Source organism: Cinclus cinclus, chromosome 27 (genome assembly GCF_963662255.1).
Source record: "Cinclus cinclus chromosome 27, bCinCin1.1, whole genome shotgun sequence".
NCBI lineage: Eukaryota > Metazoa > Chordata > Aves > Passeriformes > Cinclidae > Cinclus > Cinclus cinclus.
Window position 1 is genome coordinate 4,486,919 of NC_085072.1, and position 20,404 is coordinate 4,507,322.

The 20,404-nt window shown below is 59.5% G+C and overlaps 2 protein-coding genes across 2 annotated transcripts; one reads left to right on the top strand and one right to left on the bottom strand.

The window, feature by feature from the left end:
• Nucleotides 1-6,095: 6,095 nt before the first annotated feature.
• On the top strand, nt 6,096-13,682 carry MICAL1 (microtubule associated monooxygenase, calponin and LIM domain containing 1). The gene is made up of 24 exons (XM_062509798.1): nt 6,096-6,356; nt 7,022-7,229; nt 7,308-7,415; nt 7,595-7,693; nt 7,771-7,926; nt 8,132-8,232; nt 8,499-8,756; nt 9,157-9,272; nt 9,355-9,481; nt 9,732-9,804; nt 10,204-10,354; nt 10,428-10,615; nt 10,722-10,828; nt 10,912-10,962; nt 11,060-11,137; nt 11,465-11,639; nt 11,731-11,813; nt 11,923-12,379; nt 12,498-12,625; nt 12,783-12,881; nt 13,006-13,099; nt 13,177-13,276; nt 13,374-13,447; nt 13,552-13,682. The coding sequence occupies exons 1-24, from the start codon at nt 6,096-6,098 to the stop codon at nt 13,680-13,682; spliced, it is 3,423 nt and encodes a 1,140-aa protein (XP_062365782.1).
• A 1,161-nt stretch (nt 13,683-14,843) lies between these two features.
• Nucleotides 14,844-18,624, bottom strand: SMPD2 (sphingomyelin phosphodiesterase 2). Its single transcript, XM_062509825.1, has 10 exons — nt 18,191-18,624; nt 17,641-17,737; nt 17,478-17,554; nt 17,118-17,211; nt 16,940-17,029; nt 16,532-16,614; nt 16,201-16,333; nt 16,025-16,129; nt 15,794-15,950; nt 14,844-15,567 (listed from the first exon to the last, which is right to left on the bottom strand). Exons 1-10 carry the CDS (start codon nt 18,238-18,240, stop codon nt 15,224-15,226), a joined length of 1,230 nt encoding a protein of 409 aa, XP_062365809.1. The 5' UTR covers nt 18,241-18,624; the 3' UTR covers nt 14,844-15,223.
• Between the last annotated feature and the right edge of the window lie 1,780 nt (nt 18,625-20,404).

Here is a 20,404-nt window from a genome sequence, read left to right on the forward strand (position 1 = left end):
CAAGCAGCTCTTGGTAAGGACGTGTTCGGTGGGGACAGCCAGGAGCTGTGGCCTCAGGCTCGGTTCTGCATCCCCACTGATGCTCCCACCTTTGGTGCCCAGCCAGGTGCCAGTCCTGACAGCCGAGCAGCCCCAGCAGGTGACCCGGAGCCAGAGGGGGCCCTGCGCTGGCCCAGCATCCCGAGGTAACAGCACTGGGTGGCCGGGCAGCCATGGCAGCAGCTGCCACTGGCCCGTGTGGGACAGCATTGACTCTGGCCTCTCCTTCTCCAGGAGTGAACTGGAGCCACAGGGCCAGGACAGCACCGTGACCGGGAAGCTGGTGGCAGAAGCAGATGGCAGAGGCTCAAGTGCAGGGGATGAGGAACCAGAGCAGCTTGGGCTGACGTGAGCAGCACCCTGCATGTGCCCAGCACATGGCTGCTGGCCTCTCTGTGGTCCCCAGGTGGCCAGCACTTGGGCAGGGGGCTGGGAGATTTAGTGGTGGAAGGCTGGGATGTTGCTTGGCTGCCTCAGCTCAACCCCACTGTGCCTCAGTTTTGCCCATGCATTGTGGGTTGCCCATGCCCTCCTCAGACTTGTTCACTTGGGTTTGTAAAAGGGCCAGTGAGGTCTGGGGAGGAGTTAAGCATCCTCCTTGTCCCCAGACAGGGTGGAGGTGGGATTCGCTCTTCTCCCACAGATGACAAGTGTCTCTGGTCACCTTTTGCCCAGGTCCAAGGGGTCTTCAGTGGAGCTGTGGCGTCCGTGGCTCTTCTTCCCACAGCACTACTGGGTTTTCTTCTGGCTGCTTCTCCTGAGCATCGCCTTCCTCCTCCTCATCCGTGTCCTGGAGTTGCAGCAGCTGCAGTCTGCAACATCATCCAAGGCCTAGCTGGACAGGGGAGGAGGAGATGAGAGGCATCTCTGCTCCTTCCCCACGTCCTGAAACACCAAAACCCTAGAATAATAAAATGGGAGGAAAAATGGGGGAATTGTAATAACGGAGCAGGGGGTAGGATGTAAGGTAGGATCTCTGGTAGGATCCAGGGTATGACTGACACCTCCATATAATCATGAAAGGTTCAGGGAGCTGCAGAAGCTCTCAGTCATGGTGTGAGCTACCTGTTCTCAGTTATATCAAGGGGTGCAGGTGTGCTCCCACACCTCCCCTGTGTTGGGGACAATGTCCCTCAGTGCCACCACACGCCCTCAGTCCCTGCTGTAACTCACATCTAACGCTCCTTTGCTGCTGCCCGGGGGACAGTGCTGGTGCTGGCAGGACCGTGATCAGCCTTTTCCACGGCACCACAAAGTGCTGACAAACAGAGGGAGCTGTTTCCGACCGCCTGGGGAAAGCGCTTGGTTTGACACAGACGCGCTGTTTCCGTGTCCGCCCCAGCCTCTCGCGGTCCCGAAACACGGGTGGGTTTCACTGCACCCCCACCCAGCAGCTTTGCAAGGACCAGAACAGCCCAGCCGAACTGCCATGGTGGGGGTTCTGCACCAGGATCCTCAGGAAGGGGCCGGAGGGACTGCAGAGGGGAGGGATGGAGGTGTTGGGCTGGTCACCCCGCTTGCTGTAGCCGCCGGCATTGCCACGGGTGACTCAAGGTGGCCGACGGAACCAACGCCTGTTTGCCACCTCGCCCCGTGTCCCTGAGTCACCGTCCACAGTCCCGTGACAAGTCGTCCCCGTGCGTCACAGCACACGAGCCCCCTTGTCGTGACACCCGTCCCAGCACACGGCAAATGTCCAGCGGCACCTCGAGGATATTGCCCCCAGAAACCCCAAAAAAGCACCTGGCCAGCAGCGACCAAGGTGACCCCGGGGGCGCCGGCCCCAAGGTACCTTCATTCACCCCCTGGGACCATTCCCACCCGGGCGAAATGGAAACATAAACCCAGAAGCTTCCACGCCAGCTGTGGTGGCCGGGGTCCGGAATTGGGGGGGTCCCCCCGCCCTGGATCCTCCGGTGTCCCCAGCACCCTCATGGCCGATTCTGGCTGCGGGAGGAGCAGCACAGCGCCGTGGGAAGGGGGTGAAGCGCTCTGGCTTCATCACCCGAGTCATTTTGTTTGCTTGGCCAAAAGTCTGTTTTCTCACCCTCAAATACAAAAAAGCCCAGCTGGGCTTGCGCTGTGCCGCTCGTCCAAAGCTCCCGGCGCAGCATCTGCAGCGGCACAAGGCACCGGCACCGCCCGTCCTGGGTGCCCCCGGCCGCGGGGGAGGGTCGGGCAGGCGAGGGGAGGGGAGGGGAAGGCCGAGGAGGGGAGGGCAAAGGAGAGGCGGGCCGGGCCGGCCGGCAGCTGCTCCTTGCGGAGCCGGAGCTCGTTTCCTGCTCGCTGTGGCCCGGCTGGCGCCGGTCCCTCCCCACGCCCCGGTCTGTGCCTCAGTTTCTCCCATCCGAGGGGCTGTGGAGGTGAGTGGAGGGTGAGGATGGGAAGAGCATCCCTGGGCGTGGGGGCGGGGGGTCAGGGCTTTGGTGCTCCCCCCAGCCCAGTGTCCCCCGCTCGGTGCCAGCGTCCCGACCGCCGGTCCCCTCGCCTGCCCCGCTGAGAGCATCGCTGGGCAAAAGGCGGGGACGGGGGGGGGGGAGTGGGGGGGTTGACAAAACCGAGGGGTGATTCTGCGGTCCTAGGGAGGGCTTAGCCCCCCGATCCCGTGTCCTGCGTGTCCCTGGGACGCTCCGTGGCAGGATAGCGCTTTTTCTTCGGCTGACCCCTCCCCACAGCCTCTCCCTGGGGCAGAGGGGTCCCCTCCCTGCTCCATCCTCGCTGCTTTTCCCCTCCAGCCCCTGACTTCTGCTGCCCTCGGGACAAAGGGAAAAGTGAGCAGTCCCTGCTCCTCCTCCTCCTCCGTTCCCAGAATCACCAGTACTCCCAGTGATGAGTAGGATGGGGTGGGAAAAACTTTGCTGAGATCCATGAGGGATGCTCTGTGCATCATCACGCAGATGTCTTTGTCAGAGATGTGCTTTGGGGTAAGGGAGAAGCAGGAAGAGGAAAATTGTGTGGGCTGTGACCAGACTTCCTCTTTTTACCAAAATTCATTTCCGGCCCCCTCCGTGGGCAGGTGTTGGGCAGAGGGGACAGGCTGAGCAGCAAAAATAGGGGGGCACATCTGCTCCTCCCCAGGTGTTATCTGTGCCCAGGGCTCCCTGGGACAGGGCCAGGCTGTTGTGTGTGGATCCCTGGCAAAGGGCCACGCAGGTTTATCCTGTCTCCTCAGCCCTTCTCCCCATGGATCCATGCTGGGGCTTTGCAAAGCTGGGGTATGCTCATGCACCCACATCCCTGCCTCAAACCAGAGGAGCTGGCAGGGATTTTTCCCTCCCTCCAAGGATTAAGACCCACCCAAATCAAGGCAAGTTTCCATGGTGTTGGCCAGGGTGGTCTCCCTGACCAGTCCCACACCTGGGATGTTTCTTCTGAGCACAAAAACATTTGTAAGAGCTTTCAGTGCCTTCACCCCTTCCTGACATCCTCCCAGCTCAGCTGGTAGCTGAAAGCAAGGGCTTTGGCCAAGCTGTTGGGTCCCTCCATCCTGCCCGCTGGCCTTCCACTGGAAGGGCTCTCCTGGGGTCCAGCTCAGCAGCCCGGCCTGCAGTGTCCAGGCTGGATCCCAAACCAGAACAGCCCATCCATGCTGGGAGCCAGCACAGCTGATCCACTGAAAATCCTCCCAGATTTCATCAGCTCTGGAGCCTTGTCCTTTCCCACCCTGTTTCCATGAGCCTGGAAGACATGTGAGCTCCCAAGCAGCTTCCCCCACCTCCTCCCTACAGTCTGCTTCTCCTGCAAGGGCAAGAGGGAGACCCTGATCCGCAGGGTGGGATGGGGTGTCCCTGCTCCGGGGGTGCTCCCCATGTGTCAGACCCTATGCCCATGGGGTGATGTCCCCATAGGCATTTCTGCAGCCAGCCAAAGCCGACTGGAGATGAGTCAGGGCTGGATGCAACCCCCCCTCCTCCCTCCTGTTTTCAGGAACAGTGTTAAGGGAAGAAATGCAAAAGGCTTTGATGGAAGGAGCAGAGCCAGAGGCAGCCTGGCTCAGACTGTGCCCTCCTCCACTGTCACTGGCCTTTGTGGGCTGGAAGCTGGGGTTTTGTATCAAGCCCGCAGGAACTGAGTTTTCCTAGGAGTTTCTGACCTTGCTTGCAGTTGTCAAGGGGGTTTGAGTGTGCCAGAATGCTGGCGGGATAATCCTTTCTGTAGGAAACTGTGTAACACAAGGCTTGTTGTTCTGCCTCCTCTGAGCCTCACTGCCAAGCGTAGGGGCTGGAAAGCTTTCCCAGGCAGCATGCTCCCCCTGGCATCATGTCCAGTGGGAATCAAGGCCGAGAGAAGGGCTTTTTTCAGAGCCAGAGGCTGCTGAGGTTGGAGAAGATGCTCCCAGCCTGAGCAGCTGCCTTTGTCCCATCTCCCTGGGGCTGCTGTGTGGTGACCTTGGCAGGTGCCAATGCAGTGATTTGAACTCCTGGAGGACAACCCATCCTCATGGGGCACTGGGACTGCCAGCGCTGCCTGGGCTGCCTCTATGGTAGGAGGACTGCAAACTCTCTGGGGAGGTTTGCAGCGCTGCCTCAGTTTCCCCAGGCTCATCCTGTCCCACCAGCAGGGCTCAGAGGAAGAGCAGAAATCTGTCCTCAGGTCTCACAGGCCTGTCATGAATGCACAGGCCATGTCCTCTGTCCCCACACTGCCACTCTGGTGGGTGGCAGCCCCTGGTGTGCCACACCTGGTGTCTTATCCTATGTCTGCCCAGGAAGGAAGTGGTTTGAATGCCCAGATTTCCTGAGTGTGATGCCGGAAGGGAAGGTGACCTGCAGAAGTGGTTGCAGGCAAGGTGACCTGCAGAACTGCTTTGCAAGGCACATTCTGGTGTGGGGAGAGTCCTGAGTAAGACTGAGCTTGAAATCCAGCTAGAATTTGGTCCTTCCAGCCAAAATTTAGGCACTTTAAATAGCTCCTTTCTCCACATACCGACCCCCAACCCCCTTCTCCTGAGGGGGGAATAATTTATTCGTGGCATCCTTGTCCCACTGCAGGGTGGCCACCACCTTCCGGGTGCTGCCACGTGCCCATAATAACACTCAGGGCAGAGGGCAAAGACCGGTGGTTCAAAGGTGAGAGCTCTCCGTCTTCCCGAGCCGTTCCAGCAGATCCTCCTTGGCAGCACCTTGTCTCTGCCAGCTGCTTTGCTGCGCTGGGGGAGCCTCTCACAGCCCCGGGGCTTGGCGACAGTGGCCGGAAAAGGCAAAACTTTGTTCTTGGAGCTCGGGCTGGCAAGGCAGAGGGCACAGGCTGGTGCTCGGGGCAGTGCTGGGAGTGGGACACAGATGCAAGGAGAGCTGCTGGTCCCCTGGGAGATGCCAGGGGCTGGGGATTTTGGGATGCCTAGAGGGAATGTGCTGCACCCCTCCTCCCACGGCTTCCGTGGCCCGATGGGGCTGTTTGTAGGGTGATTTGACTTCTACTTGATTTCCTCACCGGGGCTTCCTCTGTGCTAATCTGCTTCCACCTGCTCCAGGAGTGGTAGAAGGGGATGTGGGGGAAAAGGTTACCCCACTCCAGCTGCAGAAGCCAGGCTGCTCCCTCCGGCTCCAGGGCTGGTCTTGCTGGTTTTTGCAGCAGCTGTTTTTGCAGTGGCTGACACTTAAAGCCAGAATCTCTCTCCCATCCCCCTCCCCAGTGAGGCCAAGGTTGCAGAGGAAGGAAGCAGTAACTTTGCTGCAAAATAGTTCGCTCTGCTCTTGACTGTTGCAGGTACCCACTGCATGGAGGAAGCCACTTACTGCTGCCACAGCTCTCCCCATCCCCTACCCTGACACCAGTGTGGCAGGGTGACGCCGTGGCTCTCTGGGTGCCATGGCAGGGTGACACCGTGGCTCTCCGGGTGCAGCATCCAGGAACGGTTCCATCGGCTGCTGCCACAAAGTGTGCCAATTTTGACAGTGCCATCAGCATCCATCAGCACCTGCAGCTGGGAAACCTGGCACTGGGACAGCAGGTCTGGTATGGGATGCTTTGATGCTTTTGGGGGTGGGGACCCAGGAGGGTCCCCTCCCTGCTGACCTCTGCTGTCCCTGTGCCAGGCTTCAGGGTGACACGGCATGAGTGTGCCGGCTGACGAGCCGGGCAACCCGGCCCATGCCATCTTTGAGAGGTTCCTGCGTGCCGGGGAGTGCCGGGAGGTGCTGGGCTGCTTTGTGGAGCTGTGCCAGCAGCTGGGGCTGCACGGCAGTGGGCTGCAGCTCTACCACGGCCTCAAGGCTGCCCTCAACTATTGGAATGCCAAGGCTTTATGGAGCAAGCTGGATAAGAAAGCTGGGCACAAGGACTATGACCAGGGCACAGCCTGTGCTGGCACTAAGGTACGTGGGTTGTGGGGTGAGGGGTTTGGGTCCCTCCCTGCCCTGTGTCCTTGTCTCCAGGGTGAGAACATCCCTTGGGACACTCTGGCTCTCATCCCAGGAGGATGCAGGATGTGCCAGGTGGGAGGTTGGTGGAGTTTAATGGGACAGGTTGTTAATTAGCACTGCTCAGCTCCCCATGGCATGATGCCACCTCAGTGCCACCCAGCCAGTAACATCCTTCCTCCTCCCAGCTGCCTCTCACTGGGAACATCCCATGGCAGGGCTGAAGGAACTGTCAAGGGGAGACAGAAGCACCCCAAGTAGGATGTCCCCTTGGGGACGTCTGTTCCCTGTCCCACGGATTATGGCTTTTGTCCTGACTGCTATACCCTATTGTCCCAGCCCTGTGCAGAAGCTGTCAGGAGACCAAACCCATGTCAGGGCTGCAGCAGACCTGCACCTTATCTCATCAAATGCTTTAATTGCTGCCATTGCTGTGTGAAGGCAAGGTTCAGGGGGTGGGGGGCACCCCGGTTTTCAGGGAGAATCAGGCAGAAAAGGGGAATACTGAGGAGGGCCAGGTCCTAACCCAGCAGACGTGGAGGTGCTGCCTTTGGGGAGTTCACCCAAACCTTTCTCTGGGGCTGCCCACCCACTTCACCACCCGCCCTGTGCTGTGGCAGTGCCTGGTGGTGGGTGCTGGCCCCTGTGGGCTGCGGGTGGCCATCGAGCTGGCGCTGCTGGGTGCCCGTGTGGTGCTGCTGGAGAAGCGCGACTCCTTCTCCCGCAACAACGTCCTGCACCTCTGGCCCTTCACCATCCACGATCTGCGGGCACTGGGAGCCAAGAAATTCTATGGGCGCTTCTGCACTGGCACGTTGGACCACATCAGTGAGTTCTATGGGGACCAGGCTCTGGAGAGTCCAGGGACTCAGGGGTGCAGCCCTGAGAACCTCTCTCCCATCCCAGGTATCCGGCAGCTCCAGCTGATCCTGCTGAAGGTGGCTTTACTCCTGGGGGTGGAGGTGCACATCAATGTGCGGTTCGAGGGCCTTGTTCCTCCTGCAGGGAAAGCAGGTACAGTATCTCTGCTGGGCTGGTGACATTCCTGGGGACAAGGACTGGGCTGTGGGCGGCCACTCTGAGCCCCCCAATCCCTCTGCTAAGCCAGGGCAGGCCTTTTTAGGGGAAATGAGATGCAGCCCCTCTCCTGCTCCCTGGGGACCAGCACGTTATGACCACCCTTCTCCCTGCAGGAGGCTGGCAGGCTGTGCTGCAGCCCAGTTCCTCTCCCCTCACCCACTACGAGTTCAACATCCTCATCTCAGCTGGCGGTGGCAAATTTGTCCCTGAAGGTGACAACAGGTGTCCCTGCAGCCCCGGGGCTAATGTGGGGGGCTGGGTGGGGGCTCACAGCTCTCCCCTCCTGCAGGGTTCAAGCGGAAGGAGACACGTGGGAAGTTGGCCATTGGCATCACCACCAACTTCATCAACCGCCACAGCCGGGCTGAGGTGGAGGTGGCTGAGATCAGCGGCGTGGCCCGAATCTACAACCAGAAGTTCTTCCAGAACCTCTACAACAAAACGGGTCAGTGGTCCTGTGGTCCCAACCCCCACATGTGGAGTGTTGGGGGCTCCTGCCCCCTCCTGAGGGAGCTGGAGGCTCAGCCCCACGATGCCCCCAGTTAAGGGGTGCATGTCCCCATGTGGTACCCACTGCAGGGGATCTTTGGTGTCTGAGCCCAGTGATGGGGCACCCCATGGCCCTGGCTCAGCCCCTTCCCTGTCACCAGGCATTGACCTGGAAAACATCGTGTACTACAAGGATGACACTCACTATTTCGTCATGACGGCCAAGAAGCAGAGCCTGCTCAAGAAGGGGGTCATCCTCCAGGTAAGAAGGGCAGGATCTGGCCCTGGGATCTCACAGCAACGGGCAGCTGAAAGCCTTGAAAGTGGGATGCAAATCGTGGATGCTGGTTTTACTGCACACCCCTGGGGTGGTAGGGGCTGCAGCAGCTATTTTCTGTGCCACATGAAAAATCCTTCCAGGGCAGGGAGAGTGCAAGTGGCACAGCTGCACCCTAGAGCTGGGTGCTCCCAGGCTGAGGGACAAACATCATCTCCCACATCCCAGTCAGCTTCACCCCATCCCCACAGGACAAAGCGGACATCGAGAGCCTCCTGTCCCCAGAGAATGTGAACCGGGATGCCCTCCTTAGCTATGCCAAAGAAGCTGCCAACTTCTCCACCAACTACTGCCTGCCTGAACTGGAGTTTGCCCTCAACCACCGGGACCTGCCGGATGTTGACATGTTTGACTTCACCTGCATGACGCGCTCGGAGAACGCGGCGCTGGTGCGGGAGCACAACGGGAGCCGTCTGCTCCTGGGGCTGGTGGGCGACTGCCTGGTGGAGGTGAGAGCTTCCCCTGCAGCACTGCCTCCTGCCCCTATTTCCCTCTCCCTCCCAGATGCATTGGCTGCAATATATTTCCCCTCTCCAAGTGCTTCTCATCCCAACTGCCAAGTGCACTCCATCCTTGGGCAGGCTCCCCGTAATGGCATGTTTTAGGGAGGTTATCCCCTTCTCCAGCCCCACTGGAGAGTTTGGGTTGGTTCAGGATGGAGGAGCAGCCCAGCCCCTCCCCAGACGCAGCTGTGCTGGCTGGGGAGAAGACGGCCACCCATCCTCTCCGTGCGCGTCCTGCTGCCACTTGCTCTTTCATCCCTGGCCAAGCCTGGCAGCTCCCGGCCTCCTCCCAGCTGCCCCGACCAGCCATGCAAGTCCAGTTCCAGCTCTGCCTTTCCCTCTGCAGCCCTTCTGGCCGCTGGGCACTGGGGTGGCCAGGGGCTTCCTTGCCGCCTTTGACGCAGCATGGATGGTGCGGCAGTGGGAGGCTGGGATCCCCCCGCTGGAGGTGCTGGCCGAGAGGTGAGTGTCCTCATCCCGCTGGGTTGGGTCTGGAGCACGTGAGGATGGTAGCAGTGATGCCAGCCCTGTCCCTTGCACCCAGGGAGAGCATCTACCAGCACCTTTCGCAGACATCCCCTGACAACACCAACAAGAACATCAGTCAGTACAGCATCGACCCGACCACACGCTACCCCAACATCAACCTGCAGGCAATCAAAGCCAGCCAGGTACCTGGCCAGGTCCTGCCGTGGGACCTCCCTAGCTATCACTGTGACACTAATTTACCCAGTCCCCTGTCCCCAAAGGGTGTGTCCTGAAGCCCAGGATATTGAATGCATTGACCATTGTGGATGGCAGAGGGTTCTGGAGAGTTGTGGGGGGATGTCCAGGTGCCCTCCTTGCCAGGGTCAGTTCCCTGCATGGTGTCATTGGCTCTGTACAGGTGGTGACCCACCACTGGCATGTCCCCATTGGCAGGTCAGGGACCTTTACCTCGTGGGCATGGTGGAGGTGGACTCCAAGAGGAAGAGTGACAACCGGCTCAGCACTGGTAGGAGCAACCAGTCCTGCCCCATTCCTTCCAGCAGCCCATGCCCAAGTGGCTACTGCCCTGGTTTTCCTCCCCATCCTTGTTTCTTGCACCCTGGCCTGTGTCCAGCAGGCTGTCCTGGTGACACCAATGGTTTCTATCCCCTCTGCTTGTGGCCCACCTGAGGACAGCCCTCCTGCTGCCTTCTGGGGAGGAGGCTGTGCCCCTCCAGCCTGCACTGATGCTGAGCCATGAAATATTGGCAGATGTTTTATCAACATGTATTGAGACTTGCAGGGATGGTTGTGGGGGACAGGGGGTGTCTCAGGTTGCTTCCATGGGATCCCTTCCCTGTTAAGGCATGGATGCTGAGGCAGGAGGTGGACTGGGGTGGGGTGTCCCCTGTCTCTACCTCCCCAGCAGCCCCTGGAGCTGTCTGTGATGAGCTGCTGAGCTGGTGCCAGGCCAGCACAGCTGGATACCCTGGTGTGAACGTGACCAACTTCAGCACCTCCTGGACCAGTGGCTTGGCCCTCTGTGCCCTCATCCACCACTTCCGCCCGGACCTGGTGTGAGTCCCTGGGACCCCCCCAAACCCTCCACCCTGCAGACCCCACCCTGATGGCAGCCATGTCTTCCCACAGGGACTTTTACTCTGTGGGCTCCCAGGATGCCATTCAGGCCAACCAGATTATGCTGGACATAGCAGAGCAGGAGCTGGGCATCCAGCCTGTCCTCTCCAGTGTTGAGATGGCCACCATGACAGAGCCGGACCGCCTGGACCTCATCACCTACCTCAGCCACTTCTATCAAGTTTTCAGGACCTCTCCAGGTGTGAGATTTTGGGGGATTTGTTCCATCCTGAGCCTCACTGGGGCTGGCTGGCTGTTCTCCTCTTTCTTGAGTGGGTCCCACCAAAATGGCCATGTCCTGTACAGAGGTGGAGGTCAGCAAGAAGCCACTGTCTCCCGGTGGCACGCGAGGGGCCCTCCTCTTCCTCAGCAAGCTGCAGAAGAGCCAGAACCTGGCACACAAACGTGCCCAGGTGAGGGACTCCCACCCAGAACCTCATGACACACCAGAACCCTGTCCCACTCCCCACCCTAACCGCCCCCTTTGGATTCGCAGGAAAGTGCCCAGAAGGACACAGAGACCAAGAAGAGCCGCAGGGACACTGAGGTGGGTCTGCCCCAGGGGCCCCAAGGGGGCCTCTTCTGGGGTAAAGCTGTCCAGGGGGGAGAGTGGGGGGCTGACCCTCCCCTTGGGTCACTTGTAGCTGGACACGGGGCTGGATGGAGACACTCCGGACAGTGCCCACGAGCTGCCGCAAACCATCGTGATGGACCCAGGGCAGGTTGGTCCTTGTGTCACCTGGGGATGGAGAGTCCAGCTCAGGGCAGGTGGGCACCAGGAGGGCACCAGTGGCTGGCAGGGCCGAGCCAAGGGCTGGGACCAGGGCTGCACAAGCAAACGCCCACAGGTTCCAGCTCCTCCCTGCTTGTTTCCTGACCCAACTGGTTTTCCGGAGCCAAGACTTGCCGCTCCCTCACCCATCCCAAGCAGCCAGCGCTGCGAGAGGGGCAAAGCCCTGCCCCGTGCCCCCATGGCTGCTGGCACAGCCACAGGGCAGGGTGGGTGCCAGGTCCCCGGTGCTACCCCAGCCTGTCCTCCCTCGCCGCAGCCACCGAGGGAGAGGACAGGGGAGAACAGTGACGCCTGCTACTTCTGTGGGCGCCGCGTGTACATCCTGGAGCGAGCCAGCGCCGAGGGACGCTTCTTCCACCATGGCTGCTTCCAGTGCCGGCGCTGCGGGGCCACGCTGCGCCTGGGCGACTACGCCTTCGACGAGGAGGATGGTGAGGCAGCTTTTGGGGAGGGGAAATACTTGGGGCACGACTTCTCCACCTTGCAGGTTGTCATGTGAGTTCGCCCCTTCTCCCCTCCCAGGTAATTTTTACTGCTCGCTGCACTACCCCAACCCACCCAGCATGAACCTGGTCCGGGATGAGGCTCCAGCACTGCCTGATGGGGTAAATCATCCTAAATCCCTGTAGGTGTTGGAGGAAAGGCAAAATGTGGAGGGGGATGGTTGGGTGTGGCCCTGTGCTGCATCACGCCTCTGCTTTGGCTCTGTTCTAGGATGCTGCTGCTGCTTCTGCTGCCCACCCACCCTCAGATGCTGAAAGCTTATGTGTGTCCCCCATGGAGTGGGCACCCAGTTCACTTCAGCCCACTCCAGCAGCCGCACAGGCAGGGGAAGAGCCTGGGAAAGTTGAGGACACTGCAGGTGCTGATGACATGGAGGAGCAGGAGTTGCTGACACAGCCTGGGGGTGATATGAGGGAAGAGGAGGTTCCCAGAGCAGAGCCCCAACAGACAGCAGAGGAGGGTGAGGAGAGTGGGGGCAGGAGGAAGATCATCCTTACACCACTGGAGAAGCTCAGTCTATCCACACTGAACCTCACCAGTGAAGCAGAGCCTGAGCCTCCACTGAAGCCAGCTCATCTGCGGCCCCAAGCTGTACCTGGGGCCCTCCCTGCCCTGTGGCAGGGACAAGGCACCTGGAAGGAGGAGGAGAAAATTGACATGGAAAAAGGTAGGTGGTACTAACTGGAGTCTCCAGATGAGCAGAGTTCTCAATTCCTCCAGGACCCTGCTGTATCCCACATCTTGCTCATGAGGAACCAGCCTGAAACAGCTCCTTTCTTGGGCAGATTTGGATGAGAGTGACAGCGAGGAGAAGGAGGAGGAAGAGGAAGAGGATGAGGATGAGGATGAGGATGAGGATGAGGATGAGGATGAGGAGGAGGAATGCACAGGCCTTGGCATTGTGAAAGAATTGGTGAGTATTTTCCCCAAGTGGTGCACCAGCACAGGTGGTAGCTAGGGCTCTTGCTCCTCTCACAGAGCCACTGGGTCTGGCTTAGCTGTGGCTGCCAAGGCAGGAGGTGCCTGGTGCAGGGACTGACCCCCCTGCCTGTGCCACCATCCTTTCACAGTACCCAGACCCCAGGGAAGAGGAGAAATACCCCACCTGGAAGCGCACACTGGCCCGCCGGGCCAGGGAATTCCAGATGAAGAAGTTCTGTAGAGCCCAGGTAACCCCACAGGAGACAGCCAGGTCCCCAGCATGGCACTGTACCCTGTCCCCTCCGTCCTGCTGCTGGTGGCCACATGCTGGCAGGTGCTGGCCTGCAGGTGAGTGCTGCCCTTCTTTTAAAGGCCATCCAGAGGCGGCTGGAGGAGATCGAGGTGACATTCCGGGAACTGGAGCAACAGGGCATCAAGTTGGAAAAGTTACTCCGGGATGAGAATGGTAAGGCCAGGGTGGGCAGAGCACTGTGACCCTGCAAGGGGGGTCTGCACCCCGCTCACCATTCCCCTGTCCTGCAGAGAGCCCGGCTGACCAGCAGACACAGTGGACAAACCAGCTGCTGTACCTGGTGCAGAAGAAGAACAATCTGATGACTGAGGAGTCAGACCTCATGATCGCGTAAGGCTTGGGGGATGTTCCCTGATCAGTGTGGGGGCTCAGCTCACCCCAGTCCCTCATAAACCCAGTACCCAGCACACCCTTTTTCTCCCCACAGAGTGCAGGAACTGAAGCTGGAGGAGCAGCAGTGTCAGCTTGACGAGAAGCTCCGGAGTTACATGAACAAGGAGGGTGAGTGCCAGCACAAGCTAGGGAGAGGATCCTTGTGCATGGTGCAGGGAGCAGGTCAGGGCTTGTGGCCTTCCCAGCTCTATTCTGGCCTCCTGCACCCACAGATACCCTGAAGACACCTGAGGATGAGAAGGCTGAGCAGGAGATCCTGAAGCAGCTGGTGGAGGTGGTGAATAAGCGGAATGTCCTCATCCAGTTTCAGGAGGAGAAGCGGCTCAGCGAGCTGCAGGCTTGATCTGCACAGCCCCCAGAGCCACCAGATCCTCCCCAGGGGACAAGCGGAGTGTGTGTGTGTGTGTGTGTGTGTGTGTGTGTGTGTGTGTGTGTGTGTGTGTGTGTGTGTGTGTGTGTGTGTCTGTGTGTGTGTGTGTGTGTGTGTGTGTGTGTGTGTGTGTCTGTGTGTGTGTGTGTGTGTGTGTCTGTGTGTCTGTGTGTCTGTGTGAGTGCTGGGCTGAGCATCGCTCTGAGCTACCTCTGGAGGTGGTGATGCCCCAGCTGCCTGCAGGTGCCGGCAGCTGCCACAGCAAATCCAGGTCCCTGCTTCCAAAGTCTGTCATGGAGGGGTCAGACCTGCTGGTGGATGCCCACATGAGGAGACACTGAGGAGCACTCAGCTTTGGGGTGCTGAGAGGACATTCCTGTGCGTGGCTGGATTGCCTTTGCCTTGTGCTTGCTGGAAAACAAGACTCACAGGGGACTGCAAGAGGGGGCTGTGGTGGCTCCCAGAAGCAAGGAGGTGACTGGCCACCAGAGGCAGCCACAGGGCAGATGCCATCTGTGCTGGGGCAACTAAAGGAACGGTCCCTCAAAGCCGCCCTGGGATATCCTTCCCAGCTGAGGACATCCATCCCAGCCTGGACTGTCCATCTCAAGGGACATCTGGCTGTGCAATCTGCGGCCAGTGACAGACTGGGCTGATCCAGCCACTCTACACCACTGCTTTTGGATGCCATGTCCATGCTGTCCCCAGCTGCTGCAGGAAACCAGGGTAAGAACCCTACCATGAGCCCCTTGGGCCAGGGAAAGGCTTTTTGTCCAGTAGCTCCGAAGGGAATTGTGCTCAGGGCCAGCACTCTAACACCGAGGGCAAGGGCTGTGCCCTCCTTGCCCCTTTGGGATTTCTTCTGCTTGGCAATGTCACACTGGCCTTTGCACAGACCTCAGACACCCCTACAGTCCCTAGCTGTTGCAAGGTGGTCTCTGTGGCCAAATGGTGCTCGTGGCAGCCCCAGATATGTTGGGATGGGGGTCCCAGGCATAGCAACACCACCCTGTGCTCAGCCCTCATCCTGCCATTCCCCTCAGCACCTCCTCCAGCCCTTCCCGTGTTTGTACCAGCCTTACAATCCTGCTGCAAATCTCCTCCCTTCAAATAAAGCCCCTCTGACCCAGCGCCAAAGGTTAAAATAGCACTTTTATTTTCCATCAGAGTCAGGACTAGTTGCCAGAACAGCCACCAGTGTAAACTTTGAGGCCGCCCAGACAAGGGGGGACTCAGCCTCTCAGGCCTTCCAGCCAGGCCAGTGGGTCCTTCCATGTACAAAAGGGTGTATTTAAAAAGACAGCAATAAAAATCTGCCTCCGTTGTAGTTCTCACAGGGGTCAATGCAATAAATCTACCCCAAAAATCACAATTTCACCCAGAGGCAGCTGTCAAACCTGCACTACTGCATTGGCTGCAGTGCTGCTCACTTAAAACGTGAAGTCAGCTAAAAACAAGGATGAAAAAGAGGACAGGGTGGGGCCAAAGGGACATTGTCGGGACACAGCCTCAGCTCAGCCTTCGCTGGGGCGCTCCTGCAGGGTCCGCAGTGCCATCCACATCTGATCCTCAGTGCCATGCAGCATCTTCACCTCCATGGTATGAAACATGTGGAGACCAGTGGCAAGGATGAGGACACCGAGGGAGAGGAAGGCCAGCAGGCAGAAGGAGAGCTTGGGGAAGGGCTGCTCTACTCCCAGTCCAGCCAGCGTGCCCAGTGCAGCTGCGGCCTGGAGCAGCAGCAGCAGCAGGGCCAGCACGGCCATCCTGCCCCAGGAGTAGCGCTGCTGCTGCGCCGCCCGCAGCCCCACGCCCACCTCTGTCCGTGCCTCCGTCACCACATCTGCCAGTGCCAGGTCTGCAGGGACAGGGGTCACCTCAGCATGGTGGGACCACCATATACCATCCCTATGCCCCCCCACCCCATACCACCCCAATGTCCTTTTCCCCATCTCCACCTCACGGCAGCCCTTCACAAGCAGCACCACAAGGGGAAACATCCCCGAAGAACTCCATCCAGCTCCACCAGTCCATCCACCAGCCCCCAGCACACAGTGGATGCTGGCAGCAGCTCCTTGACTTACCAGCTGTACCAAGGGTGGCACCCGCAGGCTGTCCCTGCCTCTGGATGTGCAGTGTTGCCATCACGGCTTCATGGTCTGAGAAGGGGATGGCCATGCCTGGGGCTGGCCCCGTGGTGGTCTTCAGCTCTTCACACTTCACCGTGAAGCTGGAGATGGCCTGGGTGAGGGGACAAGGGGGTCACACCAGTGCCTCAGCCCCACTCACAGCTGGTGGCAGATGCTCCCCTTTACCTTGTAGAGGATGTAGTCAATGCGGATGCCCAACGGGAAGGGCAGCATCTCTGATTTGTCAGTGAAGCAGTTGTCAGGGACAAGGGTGCAACCATTCTTACAGCCCTGAGACAAGAGCCTGGGTGGGTGAGGGGTTCTTGGTGTGCCCTGGGACCCCACTCAGGCCCTCAGCTCACCTCAAAGCGTGTGGCCTCAGCAAAGGCATCCCGCAGCCCCGTCCAGCCACGCAGCAGCTGGATGCCCACATCTTCAGGGTGCATGTTCAGGTCCCCTCCTAGCAGCACCACATCTGCTGCCTTTGAGGTGTGTCTGTGAGGACAGGGGTGGCTGTCCTTCCCTGCCCTGCCTGGCACCAGACTGGAGTGACTGGGACCTGCCCAGTGCTCCTCAGCCTTACTCCTGATTGGAACTGGTGCAAATGGGAGCTCTCTGCAGTGCAAGGGCCAGGGGCAGAGGTCACCACACACATCCTGGGGACCTGCAGGGCAACACCCCGCAGCTGCTCACCGGATGAACTGTGCCAGCTCCCAGGCCTGCACCAGGCGGTGAGGCAGGTAGGCGTCCTTGTCCCGGCAGTACTCTGCATGCAGCTGGAGAGACAAGCAAAGAGACTGTGACTCCCACGCCAACACCTGCCCTGCTCCCAGGCTCCCTGCAAACCCACCCGACCCCTCCAAACACCTCTGTCTTTATGTCACCCCCACTGGGGACAGCCTGGGATGCTCATTGCAGTGCACAACCAGGTTATGGATCACTGTCCTCTGCTCCAAGCAATATTTTATTAAATCAGTGCACAGTCCAGGGCAGGTGGACAGCAGTGGTTAAAGCAAGGGGACAGTAAAAGAGGGGTATGGCCACTCATTCCCCTCCTCCCCATTGTTCCCTCCATGCTGGGATCTTCCCTGGGATGCTCACATGGGTGACATAGACATTGAAGATGATCCCTGAAATCTTCATAATGACGAGACCGACGGACTTGCCACAGAACCAGTCCCCATGCTGGAGCTGCCCAAGGAGAAGAAGGGCAGGTCAGGGCTACTGAGGCTCTGTGGGGATGGACACCATGGTGCTATGTGTACCCCACCCCACTTACCATATAGGGGTACCCATTCAGTGAGTACTGGTAGAGGAGCGTGTCCAGAATGGGGAATCTGGAGAAGACGCAGAGGCCGCTGCCGATCACCCCACTGTGGGAAGGAAAGAGCACAGTGAGGACACGTGGTTCCCAAAATTTCTGCTTCATGCTAGCCCTGAGCCAGAGTACTCCCCAGACGCCTGGATCCCAGTGTGCTCCTGTGAGCATCCTGCTGCCCAGGCATGGGGTCTCCCACAGTGACAGAGGTGATCTAAAGGACCTGCAGAGGTCTCTGCAAGTGGTAAACCCTGAGGATATGGCACAGCCCTGGCACTGCCCCACAGACAGCCCCAGGGGCACTGACCTTGCCCTTCTCACCTGCGGAAGTAATGGGAGAAGGGATAACAGCCTGCTAGTTTCGCCTTCAGGTCACTGTAGTCCTGCTCGCTCCACACCTGGAGAACAGTGGGATAGGCTGAGAACAGTCACACTCATCTCCCAGGGTGGGAATGGGTGCACTTTGCTCACAAACTGCCCTCACCTCCTGGAGCAGCACCAGGTCAAAGCCCTCCTGGCACAGCTTGTCCCCGATGAGCCGGACGCGCTCCTGCCGCCGCTTGCTCAGGTAGCGGATGGCCCTGCCAGACAGGGGTGACAGTCAAGGCCTGGTGGGGACAGGGTGATGGGGGCTCTTGGGGCCCATTGTGACCCAAAATGAGAGAGAGAAAGAGGGCTCCGGTACCAGTAGAAACAGGATGGAAAGACAGGAAAGGGAAAGGGCCATGTGAGGGCATGGGGACAAGAGGGATATGCAGGGAGGCTGTTTGGGGACAGCTTCTCCTGCCTGCAGAATTGAGGCAGCTCATCCTTGCTTGGGGTGCAAATTGCGGGGTTTTCTGGGGCTAACAAACACTGAGGGGACAGGAGGCACTACCCAGCCAAGCACCTCATGACCCTCTGGGGCTGAGAATGGTGTGACTGCAAAATGAAGGGGCCGTGAAGGTAACCCCAAGGTGGAACCCCTCTCCCAGTGTGGTGCCCCCATCTCCGCCCACACAGCCTGGCACAGACCTGGCAAAGTCAGGACTCACCAGCAGTTGAGGTCGAAGATACGGAGGCGCAGGGTGGGCTCTCCCTCCATCGCTTGCCGGGGCGTTGTGGGGTCCGTGGGCAGTCCCGGGCAGAGGGGGGACCTGCAGGGAGCGGGTTGGGGTGACAGCCCCCAGGAGCCAGTGCAGGCTGCAGGACAGAACTAAGGAGTCAGGCCAGGGAGGCGGAAGGGCTGAGCCAGGGCAAAGGCCAGGAAGGAAGGAAGAGTGCTCAGGGTGCTCCAGCCCTTTCTCTTCCTTTCCTGCATGCAAGGACCACCCCGAACCCTAAATTGCCTCTGTACAGGGATCAATGTACCCAAACCACCCGTGTGAATGGTTTGGATGCCTACATCCAGTGGCTGGGGACACCAGTGGGCCAGGGATGGGGTACAGGGCTCAAACCCCCTCTGCCTATCAGTGACTTGTGGTCCAGGATGGACTTTCACCCTGGTTTCAAAGTGGAGCTGCAAGGCACGGGCATGGGACACCGTCACACACCTCCCCACCCGTGAAGCCCACGGATCCTTTTCGGGACCCCAAACCCCGGTGGAGCCAGCAGCTCCGGAGCAGCCCCAGCGCTCCGCCAGCTCCACTTCTCCTATGCTCGACCCCGTGAGCTCGTCCACTTTCCAGTTTAGAAGCTAAAAAGAGCAACCCCGGAGCTCCAGGATGCCGGAGCGGGCAGCCGAGCTCTGCCTGACCGGCGGGATTACCGAGCAGCTCATCCCGCTCCTGAGCAGCGCTAATTAATGCCGGCGGCTTCTACCGAGCCTGAGCCCCCAGGGGCGCTCCCCGATCCCCGAGGGATGCGGCGGGGACAGCAGCGGGATAAGGAGCGGGACAGCGGCAACAGGTGGAGCGGGGACAGGAGCGGGGAAACAGGAGAGAGGGGACAGGAGCGGGGCAAGCGGGGAAAACAGGAGCATCGGAGCTACAGGAGGAGCGGCGACGACAGCGGGGCAAGAGGGGGAGCGGAGCATTGGGAGGAGCGGAGCTACAGGAGGAGAGGGGCTACAGGCGTAGCGGGACCGGCAGCGGAGCAACAGGCGGAGCGGAGAGACCGGCGGGGCCGAGAGCGGACCTGCAGCGGGCCGGGAGCGGCGCGGGGCCGCGGGACTACGCGTCCCGGCAGGCAGCGGAGCGGGGCGGAAGGGGCAGGACCGGGGCCGGGGCAGGGAGGGCGAATGGGGCCGGGAAGGGTGAATGGGGCCGGGGAGGGTGAATGGGGTAGGGAAGGGTGAATGGGGTAGGGAAGGGTGTGGTGGGTGTAACGGGGCGCGCCGGGGCTGCGGGAGGGATAGCGGGGTACGGGCGGCTCGCAGGACGGGGGAAAGCGGCCGGTGGTGAAACACGCCGCCTGTGTCGTCTGAGTGAGTGTGTAGGGTGGGGGGTGCGGAGGGACAGACCAGCCCTCTGCCTCCCTGTGAGCGAGGGTGCGATCCCCCAAAAGGTGTGTTCCTGAACCCCGCTATGCTGCGGGGAAGCATCTGCCATGGACAACCCAACCTTTCCCAAGCAAACCCTGCAGCAGTGATGCGAACTAGAGCACAACACAGCTGGATGCGGCACCCTTGTACCCAGGATTAGGGTCCCAGGAGAAGCATTACCCAGCCAAGGGGTTAGGAGTTACGTAGGATATGGCATGTCTCATTTTCTTAATCTTGAAGAAAATCCCAAGAAATAAAATAAGAATTTCAGAAGTGCTTGAGCCAACCCATGAACAAATAATTTTAATGGTTTTTTCAGCAGACCGTAGTTTTGTCGGAGCTCCACAGTCTCCTCTCCTTGAAGTTGGACAGATACAGTAAACACAACAAATATATGATACAACCCATCACAGCTGGATTAAAAAAAAATACACAAAAAATATAATACATAAAAAATGGATTTTTAACATTGTGGACTGACACAGCTCTAAAAATGGTGATTGTAACCCTGGTAAGCTTTACAAAGTCTTTAAAAAAATAAAACAGTACTTCATGTGAAATTCATAAATACACTGGAGGAGAACGGAGGGGCTGGGGGGAGTTGAGAAAGTGTCTCTGGGATCATGACTAAACCCCAGCCAGGGCTGCTGGAGGTACCAGTCTGTGTGCGTGGGGTGCAGCGTGAGCCCTGGGCTCGGTGCAGGCAGGAGGGAGGGAGGGAGGGAGGGATGGAGGCACAAACCGGTCCAGTTAACGAAGAGCTTCGTCCCCCATCGGGGCTGGGAGT

Excerpts from the sequence above, each read along its gene's own strand:
- SMPD2 (XM_062509825.1), bottom strand. The coding sequence starts at position 18,240 with ATGGAGGGAGAGCCCACCCTGCGCCTCCGTATCTTCGACCTCAACTGC. Across the intron at positions 17,738-18,190 it reads ATCTTCGACCTCAACTGCTG|GGCCATCCGCTACCTGAGCA; the intron begins GTGAGTCCTGAC and ends CCTGTCTGGCAG. Across the intron at positions 15,951-16,024 it reads TTGACTACATCCTCTACAAG|GCCATCTCCAGCTTCACGGT; the intron begins GTAAAGGGGAGC and ends CCCCTCACCCAG.
- MICAL1 (XM_062509798.1), top strand. The coding sequence starts at position 6,096 with ATGAGTGTGCCGGCTGACGAGCCGGGCAACCCGGCCCATGCCATCTTT. Across the intron at positions 9,482-9,731 it reads AGGCAATCAAAGCCAGCCAG|GTCAGGGACCTTTACCTCGT; the intron begins GTACCTGGCCAG and ends CCCCATTGGCAG. Across the intron at positions 12,380-12,497 it reads GAAAATTGACATGGAAAAAG|ATTTGGATGAGAGTGACAGC; the intron begins GTAGGTGGTACT and ends TTTCTTGGGCAG.